This window comes from Bos indicus x Bos taurus, chromosome 26 (genome assembly GCF_003369695.1).
Source record: "Bos indicus x Bos taurus breed Angus x Brahman F1 hybrid chromosome 26, Bos_hybrid_MaternalHap_v2.0, whole genome shotgun sequence".
Taxonomy (NCBI): Eukaryota; Metazoa; Chordata; class Mammalia; order Artiodactyla; family Bovidae; genus Bos; species Bos indicus x Bos taurus.
Window position 1 is genome coordinate 6,050,995 of NC_040101.1, and position 16,316 is coordinate 6,067,310.

The following is a 16,316-nucleotide window of genomic DNA, read 5'->3' on the forward strand; positions in this document are numbered from 1 at the left end:
GTGAATAACTTTAAACCGTTTATAGAGTACAGACTTCCCTGGAGGTCCAGTGGTTAAGACTGTGCTTCCGCTGCAGGCGAGCAGGTTCAGCCCCGGCTCAGGGAACAAGGATTCCACATACTATGTGGTGCGGCCAAATTAAAAAGAAAAAGTGTAAATATTCTAAAAGAAGAAGAAGAAAACAAAAGGAGTACAAAATCAGCAAAGAGGAAAAGAGAGTCTCTCTCCCACCCCCGGTTCCCGGTCCCGTGTTGCCCTCTCCTGGTCCCAGGGTCTTCTGGGTCCTTCCAGAGATATTCTGAGCAAATAGGCATGGACTCAGGAGGCAGGTCTGACACACTGTCCACTCTTTGCTCACTCGATAATGCATTTATAGATGATTCCATGACTACACAAGAGCACGTGCCTCGTTCTTTTTCACGGCTGCAAAGTACAAGGTGCTGTAACTTACTTAACAGGCCCCTACTGATAAATATAAAGTGGTTTGCAGACCTTTGATATGACATTGTGGCAACGAGCAACGCGCTGTACGTGTTTTAGACCCACTGCTGCTTTAGACAGGAGCACCAGCGCCTGATGAGTTAGCTCCTGCCTCCACACTTGCCACGGGACATACATAGCGTCACTGTTTATGGAATCATAATGATAACAAACATTTATTACATGCTCAGTAGTATCAGCACTGCACAAAATACCTTACCTGGATCATTCTTTTATTATAGTGTTGCCTAGATTTTAACATTTAGTATTTATATAAATAATATATATATGTTATTTACTATATCAATTATGATATAAATATATTGCTTATTATTTAAGTAGGTGAATTTATTAATAAAACTGAATATGATAATAAAATTAGACACATAATATTTAATATTCTTGCCTTGTTATACTGTCAACCTCAATTTTATAGTTGAGGTGGGAACTGAACCCAGGTATCTGGCCCCAGAGGCAGTGTGCTAAACCGCCTGCTCAATTATCTACCGTCCAGAAGGGTTTCCGGGCTCTTAAGTACACCAGGGAGCATGGTCACTTGAGGGCTTTATACGTGATAGCAGTGTCTGTGGAAGGCTCCTGAGAGGACCCCGCGGACGTCTGGCCAGGACTGGTGACCACGTGTGTTGTTGCGGCTGGGGGAGCATATGGTCTAGGGCATCAGTGACTCCCGTATCCATCCCCCCCCACCATCTCCCCCCACCCCGCTCACCCCACGCAGCCTTCTCCATCTGCACCCCAGGCTGCAGTCCATCTGCTTGTCTCTGGGAGAGCCTGGAGTGCAGAAGTCAGTACTTCAGATGTGGGCTCATCAGATGTTTGAGCACAACTCTCATTTTATTTTTAGTAGAACCAAACGTATTTTCTGGAAGCAGCGAGAAGCAACAAGAAGGAGCACGTGAGATTGTGTCTGCTCCCCCAGTGGAATGGAAGCTGGTTAGAGACCCCCTTCCTGATGGTTCTAGCTCTCCAAGCAACAGCTCTCAGTCTAGTGACCTCTCTGAACCCGCAGAGAGTCAGCAGCAGCGCCTCCCAAAACCCAAGGTCCCTTTACCAGGGTTCCTTTGCCCCTTCCAAGATCTGTGCGCATCTCCGCAGGAAGAACACGGTGTTCAGATAGAAAGAGAGGCCCCTGAAGGTAAGGAGCAAGGGAGGCAGGGATGAGATGGTTCTTCCTTGATCTTCACAGGGAACACAGTGCAGGGTCTTGCTGGGCCCTGCTTCACCCCAGCTTCCCTTGTGATGCTGCCCTATCCATCCGTGTGCGCCACGAGGGAAGCAAGCCCAGCAGGTCTAAATGGTGGGCGAGTCTGCCTCGAAGGCAGGGAGAAGGCAGCATTGCCCAGGTCAGGAATTCCCAGCCCTGCTGCACACAAGGCCGCTTCCAGGTGCAGCTCTCGGGCTGAGTCAGGGAAACTTTGAGATGCTGGTGTGGCTGCCCCGAAGACAGCAGGCCCACCAGTCTGACAATGGTCCTTGGGAGCTGACCAGCTGGGCTAATGGCTGAGGGGGTGCTTGTACCACGTGTACCAGGCACTCAACAGGCATGAGGGCCCTGATCTCACAGTGTCTTTGAGATAGGCCCCCGTCTCAGCCTCTCTAGAGGCTGAATTCAAACTAGACCATCCTTTCTCTAAAGGCCAAGGGGCTGACCTCAACTAATATTGCAGAAACTATTGATATATTAAAAACCATTTAGGAATAAAATAGTAAAAAAGATATCTGGTGCCCAGTTATATCAGAGGAAAATTTAGGTTTCCAATCATTCTATAAAAATGTCCCCAAAGAGCTATAGCTAAGGACAGAAAGAAAACTATTAGATTCTAAAGCTTTGGATTGGAAATGTTAAAGTATTTATGGTAATTGATGAAAATAATTTTTCTGGGAACACAAGTGAATCTCTAGCTTGTTATTCACTAATAAATGAAAGAAGCATGTATTGAATGCCCACTGTCTACCATGAGAGAAGCACTTATTAAACACCTACTGTGTGTCAGGCATGGTGCTCAGGGCTTCCTGCCCGCCAGGTGCTTGCAGTCCTGTGCCAGAGTCACGGTGGTCATAACCGTGCCTGGGTGACCTGTCAGGAAGCTGAGGATGCCCCAGGTGATACAAGCTGGGGCTGCACAGAGACATCTTCCTCAAGGAAGTGCTTCTGAGGAAGAAAAATCAGACCCCAAGCGTGGAGGGAAAGGCACACGGGAAGCAGAGAGTGGATGGAAAGAGCAGGGCTGATGTGGGATCTGGGGGACCACGGTGTGGGGGTGGGGAGGAGGCCTGCAGGAACCCAAGGACCCTAATGGGTTAGCCTGGAGGGTCCTTATAAACCCACTAAGGGGTCTGGACTGGAGGCTGGGCCAAGTCCTTGGAGGAGACCTAATTAGATGTCCTCTGAAGGCGGGTGTCTCCTGGACTATGCGGAGGATGGATGGGAGAGGTCCAAGCTGGGGGCGGGGAGACGGTGCTGAGACTGGCCAGACCTAGTACAGAGCACGTCACTGTGGAGGCCTGGCCGCCTAGAGAAGGTAGTGGATGGAGCTGTGCTGTGAGCACTGAAGAAGACGGGCATGTCGGCACTGCTCTTGGGGTCTCTGGATCTGGCGGTGGGGAGCATGGGAGGACCTCTGGCTTCCCTGAGTATGGGCTGAGCTAGAATAAAGGTTCACATGGTATGGAAGCAGTGTGGTAGAAAGTGGAATTAATTCTGGCTGGAGGGCTAGGGACAAATATCTCAGCTAGGAATCAGTCCTGAAGCAGGAATGGGGAGCAATAGGGAAAGATCTAGAAAGAATAGGAACAAATGCTTAGAAGAACAAGAATGAGTCGTGAACTTCTAAGTAGCATGTTGTTGGCAAAGAATTGAAATTGGTACCTGGTGGGCAACATCCATCGTGAACGAGCTGTGAGGCGTCCGGTGTGCTTGTAGAGCTGGTCAGTAGGGTTGTTAGTGGACCTTGGGAGAATAGAGGATGGCTGGTCCAGACCAGGGAGGATCTGGGTGTGATGGCGGAGGTTATACTGGGGGGTCAGTTAAGGGGTCCATGGGACCATGGAGTTGCATCCTGTGGTCACATGAGCCTCAAAATGACCACCTCTCCCCACCCAGCAGAACCAGCAGCTCCAGCGCACCTGGGCTGGCAGTCTGGCGAGGCTCAGGGTGAATATGATGTGGTCCAGCCCTCCAGAAGGTCCCAGGCCTGTGGGGTTGGAGCATCCTGTGATGGGCCCACTGACGCTGCTGATGTGTGCAGTGCGTTCCACAGCGGGCACGCAGAGGAGGCAGGACGGGGTGTGCCTGGGGAGGGGGCCTGGCTTCCTGAAAACTCTGGGCTCAGCCTGAAGGTAGGAGGTCACCAGGTGGTGGGATCAAAGGGGTTTCGTGGACATGGGAGGGCGTGTGGGTGAGGAGAAAGGAGAACGTGGTTGGGTTTCAGACCACAGAGGGCTGGTGGGGCTGCAGTTGGGGGGATGTGTGATGGGGGAGAGGGGAGTTCAGACAGGAAGAGTGGCCTGGGACAGACACTGTGTTCCCCTCGGAGCACTTGGTCAGTAAGTGGGGTCAGGGAATCCATACGAATCCCTGCCTCTCAGCACCCCAAAGATGACTCTGCCCCAAGTGCTGTGACATCGGCTCAAGCCCTGACCTTTTCCACCAAAGGGTGTCAGAACAGCCCCAGGATGGGGCTAAACCCAGTGCTGAGACACAGAGTCCCAATTATGAATGTCAAGCCAGTGCTGGTCTCTAGTAGATTAAGGGGCAGGATAAATAATTGAACACCATTCCTCTGTCTTACATCGTTAGTGTAGCAAACATAAGATAAATTAATTCACGGTCCCCAAACAAGCCAACTGTATTAATTGCACAGGACACACTTAATATGAAGTGCAAAATAGAGGACGTTTCTTTGCCTTGGCTGCAAAAGCACTTTTGCCAAGGGAATACCTGCGTGGCATAGCCAGTCTCAAGTCTGGCTGTCCACAGACATGCCTCCCTGAGACCAGGGCACCCGGGGGTCTGTGATGGGGCGTGATCTCGTCGGCTTAACGAGGCCCATTAATAACCCACTGGCATTTCCATTTTCCAAATTGTCTTCTGTGTCTAATGGTGTTGAAAAGCCAGGAGAAAAGTGCCTGGTGCCCTCTAAATGGAATTCTAAATCTTCTCTCCCAGGGGATTACACGTGCTGTGACTTGGTTGTTAAAATAAAGGAATGCAAGGAGAGTGAGCACCCCACCAACCCCGAGTCCAAGCCAGCACCCGCCGAGCCAGCACCCCCCGAGGACCCAGAGACCCACGTCCTGCCAGAAGACTGTTCCGAGAGCCAGCAAGGACCCGAAAGCTCCCTGACCTTGCAGGTAAGGCAAGGTCCGGCTTGACTCCCACCATACATTCTGGCTCGATTCCCGCCAAGGGGAGGCTTCCCAGGGAGCCCATGGGCACACGGCCTCACTGCTCCTGGAGATCTGACTCTACTTCCTGGCAGCTATGTGACTCTGGGCAGGTCCCGTAACCTCCCTGGACCTCTTTCCCACCATGTGAGGAAGGAGATGGTGCTATCTGCCCCGGCTAGGTTGGGGATCGCTTGTCATCAATGGTGACTGTGATTGGAGCAAGGAGAGTCAGCATGTGTGGAGAACTTTCTGGGGCCTAGACAAGGAAAGGGTCACTCCTGTGAGGTGGGAGTCTGTCCCCACAACCCTGTCTTCAGATAAGCATGTTAAGCCTTTGAAAGATGAAGGTAGTCCCAAGGTCATGGGGGCTTGAGTTAGAGGATATGGAAGCTTTCATTTTGTGTCTTTGCCCAACTGTAGAAGTGACATGAACACATTTTTTTAAAGTGCAAAAAATACACGGATATAAAGATTAGAAGGACAAACAACCCGGAGAAGGCTAGCCATGCCTCCTGGGAGACACGGGTGTTGTAAACCACCCTGCAGATGGGTTGAGGGCTCCACCCCCATACCCCAGGTGGAGGGATGGGGATCATCCTTCCCATCATCCCGGGATCCATTGGGAGAGTTGCCGGTGACCCTGAAGCCACCAGGGCCTCCAGCCTCGGGACAGACAGCTGGGGCAGCAGCCACACGGGGCCCCATGGGCGGTTCCAGGGGCTGTCTCCCCAGGCCCCGGGACCCGGGCTGGTACCTTGGAGGCCAAGCGACCAGGAGACTCCTTTCCTGGCACAACATCTAGGGGCATATCCATGACGCAGATGGAGCCCACACCACCCTCTGCCTGGAGCCTGTGAGCTCCCCGGGGGCTGGGAGAGGAATGGGGCTGAGGGTATTTCTGCTACGGCTGCAGCTCTGGGGGGCCTGTGCTGAGCCCCTGCCATGTGCAGAGCTGGGGCTCTGGCTGTGCAGGGTACAAAGGGGAGGAGACACAGCCTGTGCCATCCAGGAGCTCGTGGCTCCTGGGGAGAAATGTATCTGCCTTCCAGAATCGTGCAGGGATCCTTAGATGACAGATGCACCAAAGCAGTTGAGGTCAGTGTCGAGCACAGAGCAGGACATATCAGTTGTGGTCATTCTTCTTCAGTAAACCTATGTGGGGAGCTTTGTTCACACATGGAGTCGGGGATGCAGAGAGAGATGAGGCTGAAGAGAAAGCACGGGGATTCTGACCTCTATGGAGTCTGCAGAACCATTTTGCGAAGAAAAAGCTCTCCTGCCAGCCCTGACTTCCTGGGGGGAGAAGCTGGTTCCGTTTGCTAGGATTACTGTTTCTCCTGGAAAGATACACGAGTCATGCTGGGAGAATGATCTCGTTCTGAGCTTCCAGAAGGCATCCAGCCCCTGGCAGAAGCAGGTGACTCCTAAGGCTTGCATTCCTTTCCCACCAATATCACCTTGGAATATGGCAATTTGGGGTGTTCAGATTTTCATCTGTTGGAGATGAATGAATTGTCAGGTGGAAGGAGAAATGGGAAGAGATGTACCTTTGATGCTGGTAACTCAGTCATGCTACAGGGGGGCCCTTAGTGCTAACTGATACCTGCATCATCAACAGGTCTGTGGCCATCTGTCTGTAAGGGGTTGGAAGAAAATTAGGGCGTGCTCTTGCACTGTACTTTTGATTAGCCTCTTGACCAAATCAGATGGATTCATTGCCTTTCCGAGTCACTCCTCTTAAAAAGTTTCAGGAGCTCCCCAGTGGTTAGGACCCTGTGGTTCAAATGCAGGGGGCATGGGTTTGATCCCTGGTCGGGGAACAAAGATTCTGCCTACCTCTCAGTGTGACCAAGAAATAAAAGATAAATACATGAATACATAAGCAGGCATACCTTAGTAAAATGTTTTCTTGCCTCCTCTAGGAGGCCCTGGAAGTCCGCAAGCCTCAGTTCATTTCTCGCTCACAAGAACGTCTGAAGAAGCTGGAGCACATGGTTCAGCAGAGAAAAGCCCAGCGGAAGGAGACCCTGGCTCCAAAGCAGAGTCTCCTTCCTGTCCGCGCCCACAAGAAGCAGGTCACCATCCCCCACCCTCTCAGCGGTAAGCTGTAGCTGGCTCGGGAGGGCCGGTGAGATGTGGGACCCCAGGGCTGGGGCCCTCGTCCAAACCGATGGTCCCAACGGTGCTCCTGACATGTGCAGGACTGGTGTTCACTGAAGTGCCTAAACCTCAGGGTCACACAGCTCGCCCTGGGAACCTGCCCGTCTTGAGAGGTGATCCGCAGACCCTGAATTCAGCAGAAATAGCTGGGGATACACATTCCCCATTTCAGCTGGGAAAGAAGCGCTATGGCAGCCAGGGTAGCTGGTTCAAATTCTTGGCTCCAGATACTCCAATAACAGATACTCCAAGAGCTCCGCTTTGCCCTTGATAGATTGCAAAACCGGTCTCAGGGCGAGAGGGCTGACTCCAGTTTGTCTACATCGACATTCATCATCGCAAACCCCCTTTCCTGCTGCGAGCTCAGCGTCGGGCTGGACAGCTTTGGGAGCCCTGGGAGGCGGGTGTCACATGGACCCTGTGAGGGTGGTGCTCCTGGATTCCCTGGAGAAGGCATTATCCGGAACCTTCTCTGGGCCAGACCCTATGCAGGGAGCCGGGGAGAGCTTGGTGAGCAAGGCTGGCCTCCGTCCTTTTGTTCATGGAGCTTATAAACAGACTATTAAACCAGAAAGAATAACAAGAAGAGACAAGGGCAAGAATGGGGACATGGGAGCATATTCTGATGGCCTGCCAACCCAAATCTTAAAATCTGGAGGCCTGGGGAAACCTCTGTTTTATTTCTTTGGATAGAGGAACAAGATCTTCCTAGCAAAATGTTCTGGGCCCCAGGAGGTGAAATCATTGGTCTGATTCTGAATAAAAGTCCTCTGGGGAAATAACCGTAGTCAATAAAATGCAGCTTAGCAAATATTACCAGGATCTTACAGAGTGGCTGGGGGACAGCAGGCATTGGAATAGGATTACTGTTAAACACAGGCAGGCTGAGTCCCACTCTGCCCACCCGCCCCCCACAACCCAGAGCTCTTCTGGGGGAGTCATCCAAGACCTCAGCAAGGGCACACTTGAACGCATCCTTTCCGCGGTGAAGGATCTGGCGGGACACCTGCTGCTCAGCCCTGGTGACCCTTCCCAGGATGCTAAGGGAAGGAAATCAGCAAAATATATGTTCAAAGACTTTCCCTGCCTGGAAATGTGTCTCACGTCGGCGTTTGAAGCTGATTGGCAGATATGGGCTATGTGGGTGTGTTCTCTGGAGGCTCCTTAGTTTCTGGCTCAACAGAGAGCAATCTGGGTTCTGGTGTAGATATATCAAGTTGGCAAGAGGGACCAAGTGTCAGCCACAGCTGGGGGTCCCCCCCCCAGGGCCTTCAGAGTCCAGGCTTGTCCTGGGGAGGGCTGCCAGGATGCCTGTGGTGCCTGAGGTGTGAGGGCCACTTGGCCTCAACAGTTTTGAAGATGCTGCTTGATGAAGATGGTTAGATAAGCGAATGTGTTCTCAACAAATATGAAAGTGTCGCATTAGAGCTCAAAATATGTATACACAAAAAATGGGGTCTAACAGGCTTCCTTTTCAGTCAGCTCCCATCACTTTGTGTAGGAAAAAATGGAGACTCATGAATGTTTGGGAACTCGTTAGGCATGAGACCATTCATCCTTGTCCCCTGGGCCAGCTGCCCTCCAGCCGTGCCATACCGAGGGCCCCAATGGCCTGGAATATCACCATCTCAAATGTCAGAGGGAGGCTGCCTTGTCCCGTGTATTCATTTCCTAGGGCTGCTATAAGAAATGGCCTGAGGCTGGGTGGCTCAAGGAACAGAAATCGATTCTCTCACAGTCTCGAGGCCAGAAGTCCAAAATCCAGGTCTCCCCTGGAGTGATTTCTCCTGGAGGCACAGAGAAGACCCGTGCTCTGCCTCTCTTCCGGCTCTGGGAGCTTCTGGCAACTTCTGGCATTTCTTGGTTTACAGTTGCATCATTCTGTTCCCCACCTCCACCCCCCTTGCGTCTGTGTCCAAATTCCCTCCTCTCACAAGGACCCCAGTCATCAGATCATGTCCACCTCCACCCAGCCTGACCGCGTTTTAACTTGCACATACCTGCACGGATCCGATTTCTAAATCAAGTCATAGGGACAGGGGAGGAAACATACCTTTGGTGGGGGAGACAGTTTTTACTCTCCTCCAAGGGTGATGTTTTGCCCCAAAACAGATATTACCCTCACATGTTCACATTCCTTTGACTGAAAAATCTTAAAATCATGTATAATAATAAAAGATGATGAGACCCAGCCAATAGTTTTAAATAACTGAGGCACCTTTTTATTTACCCAGTTCCAAGACAGTCCTGATGTCTAGAGTGCTCTGAGAGGGCTCCGGCACACGATTTTACGGCTGCTCTTCTGATCCCCGCGGTATTTATGGCTGATGAGAGGTTTACCCTCGTGTTTGTTTGTGTTAGGCCGGCCCACTCAGACAAGTTCTGAAACCAGAGCCTCGTGTGAGCTCTGGACAAGCGCAGGAGTGCTTAAGGCCCCATTAAGCATGTCTACAGGCCGCGTCTCGTCTTCAGCCTGTCTGCTGGCAAGATGATAAAAGCGAGATGCAGATGCTTTTCTTACATGCTAAATTAGTTAATAAATCATATGCGTGAACGAGCTCCCGCTACAGTGTCAAGGCGTCTGATAGAAGGAAGACTTGAATTGCTATTCGAGCTGGGTTAGCTGCCTCTGATCATGGCCCTCCTGGCACAGACCTGAGGGGTTCAGGTGGGGCCCTTAGCAGCTGACAGAAGCCCCATTGAGCACGGGCTGGGGGCAAAGCGTGCTCCGGACGTCAAGGGCAGTTACAGCGAGGGCCAGCGGGCCAGCTCTGCTTCCTGTTGGCCAGTGAGTCCCGGGCAGTCTCTAAGGGACAGGGGCAGTGACACGTGTGTGGGCACACGTGTGTACATGCACGTGTATGTGAGCATTCACTAGGCTCCTGTGTGGAGACGGGGGATTTTCACGACCAGCTGGGACCCGAGAAAGTCCAGGAAGTAGCATTATAAAGGTCCTGCTGGCAGCCCCAGTCTGTTTTGACTCACTCATCATCTATGGCTTGCATTCCCAAAGCTCACAAATATGTGGCCTCTTTCTTGCCTTGTCTGGGAGCCTCCTGGGCCCCCTGGGCTTGGCTCTAGCAGTGGCATAAGAAGCATCTTCCTCCATCTCTCAGCAAACTTTTCTTGAGGACTCACTCTGTGCTGGGCACAGTCCCTGGTCCTTGGACCTCTTCACCTCTGGGGGAATGCCCCCAGGTAAAAAAGGCAGTGATCTTGGGATTTGCTAAGTGCCTTGGAAGGGGGTTGCCATGGCAACCCACAGGCTGGCCTTGCTCCCGCCGTGGGATATGGCCCTGATGGAGGAGACCTGGTACTGAGAAGAGACCCTGCAGCTGGGTCGTGGTCCAGGATGGGGAGGGTGGGGTGTGCTGGGGGACAATGTGGAAGCTGCACAGGGAGGGGTCGCTGAGTGCTCAGGTCAGCTGTGGCTGGACTGTAGATGGGGGTGGGGAGCAAAGGGAGAGATGGGGGCGCCAGAGAGGAGTCCAAAGGGGCCACCAGGCATGGTATATGCTGCTTCCAGTGTTCTCCTCATTCTGTGATCAAAGCTGAGGCTACGTAGCTCCAGGCAGGACATGATGAAGGCCGGCTAGGGCAGGGCAGTGAACACGGAAGGGTGACAGATGCAGAGGTTCTTGGGTGATGGAATTAGTGGAATGTGGTGACTGCCAACTCATCAAGAGGAGATGAGCCTCGAGGAAGTTGGGGAGGAGGCTGGGAGGCCGGCCTAGCTCTCAATCCCTGAGATGCCAACCCTTTAACCAGTGGGTCTCTGTCTCCTTCCCCAGTCGGAGCTTTGCCTGCCCCCTGTCCCTAGAGTGACCTGGGGCTGTAGGCGGGGTTTCCCCTTTGTTTCTGCTCAGCTACCTGGGTCCCAGGGGTGCAGGCTGGTCCTGTTCGAGGGCTGGCTGTAATCTGGTGACCAGTGTTTCAGAACCAGTCCTTGCTCTGCCCTGCAGGACTCATTGGGGGCGGGACGGGCTGAAAGCACGTGGGAAGCACCAGCACAGTACCCACAGGTGGCAGGCGTTTAGCACCTGCGCTTAGTAGGTGGTACAGCTCCGATGCTTTGACCGGATGCAAAGGGCCGACTCACTGGAAAAGACCCTGATGCTGAACAAGACTGAAGGCAAAGGGAGAAGAGGACGGCAGAGGATGAGATGGTTGGATGGCATCACCAACTCAATGAGTGTGAATTTGAGCCAACTCCGGGAGATAGTGAAGGACAGAGGAGCCTGATATCCTTCAGGCCATGAAGTTGCAGAGTTGGACACGACTGAGCGACTGAGCAACAACCACAGCGTCACCCACAGGTAGAGGGGCTTGGCCTTTGTCTCCTGGGGACCAGTCTGTGGCTTTGTCCAGCCCTAGCTTGGCTCCCCCAGCCGAGCCCTCCCCATCTCCAGCTTTCAAGCCTCCCTGGATCCTACCCAGACCCTGCATCCCAGACCCCTCCCAGCCTGACTGACACCCCCACCTCTTTTCCCAGTTGGTCTGACAGGCTGTCCTTCCTTACCCCTGGGAGCATGTGCCATCGGTACCCCCAAACTGCCTGATAGAATTTTGTCTGTCCCTCTTCTCTGCCCTGCAGTGGCCTGCCTAACCTCCCTAGCCCAGCTTAAGCCCAGCCTCAGTCTCAATCTCTCACCTCCAAGGCTCTTGCCGCTGATTCCTGTCACCATGTGGTGACTTTGGCTGTGACGTCGAGTCCTTCACTCATGTGAATCTCTGTCACTCCCTGTATTCATGCCACAGCTGGTCAGAAAGCCAGGCATGCTGAAACAGCCCCAGGTCGGCCTGCCTCCATCTCAGTTTCTTTCCCCTGACAATTGGAGTTGTCCTCATGGCTCTTTCTGATGGTCTCCTAACCCATGAATGTGTAGGAAATCCATCAGGAAGATGGTTTCAGGAAGGCCTTTCTTCCAGGAAGCCCTCCCTGACTATCCATCCAGTCTCCACCTCCCCACCTCTGCTACTGGAAAACTCCCATCTCTTGTATCTCTCTTAGATGCCCTACCTCCTTACCTTTCCTCTTTGGATTATAGTCCTGTGAGTATGCCAGCAAAATCTTCCTGGACTCTAAGTGCCCGTGGGGGCACACTACACCAAGTCACCCTGACAAGCTCTGCTGCATGTAGCAAAGCCAAGCAACTTAATCTGAACTGCATTATCCACACTTTCCAAATGCAGCCATTCAAATCACGGGCCAGTAGAGGAGTGGAATTCTCCGGAAGGCACTGCACAATTCCTTCTCCAGCCGATCTGCTTTCACTGATGATTTTTGGCTAGAACAAGTATTAAAATTAATTTGCATTCCCTGAGCGACAAGCTAGAAAAGTGACCCAGCAGATATGAGATGGCTGGAGAAGTCATCGCAGTAATAAAAGTGTGCTGTTCATCACACAGCTAGTACTGGCCACACCATCCCTACAATCTCCAATCTGATCTCCTGGATATTTTTCCATCAATCATCCGAAAAAATATTTGGGGCTAGTTCTCCCATTGCTCACAAAGGGATTTTAAAATGTGCTTATCAGATAAAAGTCAATTGTTACTTCATCAGTCTGCAAAGAAAACAAGAAGCATGATTTAACTAAAAGACTGTTTCCCTGATTCAGAGATATTTGCATGTTGCTGTTATTGGTATCCTTTGCAGACCAAAGATAAAGGTGTTGTGTGTTGTTGTTGTTTTTTTTCCCCTAAAAAACACAGGAAGAAAAGATCAATTTATGTCTATTGATTAGAAGTAGATCTGTAGGACAGTGTTATTTCCAATTAAAATAATGCAAGGTAAAAACACAGAATTGCAGAGTGGTAAGGAAAAAAGTCTTTATGGGAACTCGCCCAATTGCCTGGATTTTATTTTCCAAATGATTTCCCTTTTATCCCCCAGTGCAGTTCAGTAATAAACCTTTCAGTGACACTAAGGATATAAATCTACTTGGCAACCAGAATGAAAGTTTATTCATCATCTATAAATCACCATATTTTGTGGTTCTCTAAATAATGCTGGGAAACCCTGGAACTGAGCAAGCAGTGACTCCCAGATCAACAGCTAGCCATTCAGACGTGTTCTAGTTTTGCTGTTTTATGGTGAAGTATGACTTGAGCCATTGCCTAGTTTCTTTACCTGACTAATTTAAACTTGCCATTCAGCCCACACACGCACGTGCTCGTGCACACACACACGTACACACACACACATTCTTAAGAAAATGTGAAGGCCGTATAGTAATTTTATATATTTAAAATCCTGTTTTATAGCCACAAATAATAACAATGAAAACTGAAAACTAATTATAACTTGCTAATGTTCTGCAATTGTCACTTCTCGCCCCAGCATCCTTAGGCCTAGACAATCAAAAATACATTCAAGAGGGAGACCAATTCCTTTGGATTATTTTGTAAGCTGTGTTCTCTGGGAGGTTTACAATGCCCATGTATGTTAAAGGCACTGATAAATCCTGCAACAATGAAGCCTGCTTAAATTTGTTTAAGCTTGTTTTCTCTAAACTTCTTTGACCGTGAAATGCTTTTATCTAATTCTCGAGCATCCATTTTGGAAACACAGCTCTAGGAATCTTTGCTTTTAAGACTATCTATTGGGTTGGCCAAAAGGTTTATTCAGGTTTTGTTCTAAAAGATGTGAAGGAAAAACCCTAATAAACTTTTTGGCCAACCCAATACCATGCTTTGCTAAAGAAGCCCCAACTGGAATTTCGATCTGCCATTTCCCACAAAAATCTGAGACTGCAGGAAGAAGGTCTTATTCTCCTTATCTGAATCCCTTTGGTCTGGCAGAGCCAGAAAGCGATGATTGAGGAGCCTGGGGTTCTCTGGGCGGCAGGGGGTGGTGCCAGTTTCACAGGCTGTGGCCAGCTTGCCTCCCTGGAAGCTTGTCCACTGACAGGTGCTGGACCTCTCTCCATGTGGGGTCCCCTGGAATCTGTAACAAGGCCGTCACACTGTCACCCAACGGAGTCCAGCAGAGAAAGAGGAGCCAGTCAAAACCCCTTCAGAAAGCACTCACCAATGTCACAACATGAAATAACCAGGGAGGGTTGTGTTCCCCACACCAAGGGCTGGAAAATGGCAGAGAAGCAATAAGCTACCAGAGAAATAACTGTGCAACTGGGGCAGAGGCTTGCCTTCCCCGTGATGCAGGGAGCTGCATCAGACGATGCCCGTAGGGGCTCTGGAGCCGGCGACCTGATTGTTGCCACGGTAGGGAGAGTTGCTTCACACACTCAAAATAGGGATGCCAGATTCACTAAGTGAAAATATAGGATGCCCAGTTAAATTTGCTTTTCAGGGCATCAAAACCTCTTTTAGCATAAGTAGGCCCCCAATATTACATGGAACATTATTGTTCAGTTGCTAAGTCGTGTCCGATTCTGCTACATCATGGACTGCAGCATGCCAGGCTTCCCTGTCCTTCACCATCTCCCAGAGTTGCTCAAACTCATGTCCATTGAGTCAGTGATGCCATCCAACCATCTCATCCTCCTTCACCCTCTTCTCCTCCCACCTTCAATCTTTCCAAGCATCAGGGTCTTTTCTAATGAGTCAGCTTCTTGCATCAAGTGGCCAAAGTATTGGAGTTTCAGCTTCGGCATTAGTCCTCCCAATGAATATTCAGGGTTGATTTCCTTTACGATGGACTGGCTTGATCTCCTTGCTATTCAAGGGAGTCTCAAGAGTCTGCTCCAGCACCACAGTTTGAAAGCGTCAGTTCTTCGGTGCTCAGCTTTCTTTATGGTTCAACTCTCACATCCATACATGACGACTGAAAATCCATAGCTCTGACTCTATGGACCTTGGTCAACAAAGTGATGTCTCTGCTTTTTAATATACTCTCTGGGTTTGTCATAGCTTTTCTTCCAAGGAGCAAGCGTCTTTTAATTCTGTGGCTGCAGTCACTGTCCTCAGTGATTTTGTCTGTCAGTGTTTCCTTTTTTCTCCATCTATTTGCCATGAACTGAAGGGACTAGATGCCACAATCTTTACTTTTTTTGAATGTTGAGTTTTAAGCCAACTTTTTCACTCTCCTTTTTCACCTTCATCAAGAGGCTTGACTAAGGGTATAGGGTATACTTATGCTAAAACTGTTTCACTGTTGATCTGAAATGCAGATTTTCCTGGGCTTCCTGTATAATATTGGGCAATACTTCCTCAAAGCCTGGAAGCCCCTGGAGGGACTTGGCTGTTTTCCTTATCTTTCTTGTTATTGTTTCTCAGTGGTCCTCACACACGAGCAAGTCAGAATCCCCTGCTGGACTTGAGAGCTCACAGGACACTGGTCCAGCCCCAGAACTTCTGACCCAGCTGACTTGGGGCAGGAGTAAGAACTTTCATTTGTCACAAGTTCCCCAGTGCTGCTGGTGCTGCTGGTTCGGGGAATGAAGGGGAAGCAGACACCGCCTAGATGTCGGCCTTTCTGTGAAAGCATCAGCCCCACTTTGAGAACCATGGCCATCTATCTTCTGCAGAGAATAAACAGCCCATTGATTCCATCAATGACTCGATTCTCAGGCCCCTTAGCTGCTTGCTTTGAGACCTGAGGTTACGTTACTGACCTTTGAGACCTCTGCTCATCTGTAAAGAGGAAAACACCTGCTTTCCCAAGTCACGGGATGAACTGAGTCACAAATGGGGGCCAGGGCAGGGGATGCTTGGAGACTGGTGGCTGTTAGCATCATGGCTGCCACTGGCATCTCCAAGGTTATAGTCCATGTTCATATGGACCATTCCTGTGAGACCTTCCTAGGACCTTTAAGGCAGATGCTGTCCCCGCACAGAGCAGAGGAGGAACAGGAGGCCAGCAAGCTTGAGGGGCCAGTTCCAGGGCACAGAGCACCAAGCTGAGGCCTAACCCGATTCAGGTCTGCAGACTTGGATCCCAAGTGGACACCTCTTTCATGGTGTGGAGGGTCAGGCAGGCCAAAGGAAGTGTCAAAGTTACATCATAAAAACATGATGTTTAATGTACTAACACTTGTATGATTTTCATGAAGCAGAAACCAATGATGATTTCCTGCCATATGTAGTGAGGTCGCTGAGAGCTGGGGTCACTAAACCTTAGAGGCTGGTAAAGCTCCCTAGCTCCTTTGGGTCACCTTTAAATTCACCAATGTGCTCATTGTGAGTAATGCTGTACCTTGTTTTGCTGAACCCAGGGGAAAAAATGCACATTTTAGGCAATTGATGGTAGCCCTTGCTGAGGGTTCAGTGTGTGAGTGTCTGGTCTTGTGTGAGGATCTGAG

General features: G+C 50.5%; 1 protein-coding gene across 3 annotated transcripts in view; it reads left to right on the plus strand.

Annotated features, from left to right (window-relative positions):
• C26H10orf90 (chromosome 26 C10orf90 homolog) overlaps positions 1-16,316 on the plus strand; it is a 247,412-nt gene that overhangs the window by 218,666 nt on the left and 12,430 nt on the right. For 2 of the 3 annotated variants that reach the window (XM_027529074.1, XM_027529077.1), the window contains 3 exons: positions 1,346-1,636; positions 4,670-4,854; positions 6,813-6,990. In XM_027529074.1, coding sequence (XP_027384875.1) covers positions 1,346-1,636; positions 4,670-4,854; positions 6,813-6,990 — 654 coding nt within the window. The remainder of the gene's footprint in view (positions 1-1,345; positions 1,637-4,669; positions 4,855-6,812; positions 6,991-16,316) is intronic. The other variant, XM_027529076.1, reaches the window with a different exon arrangement.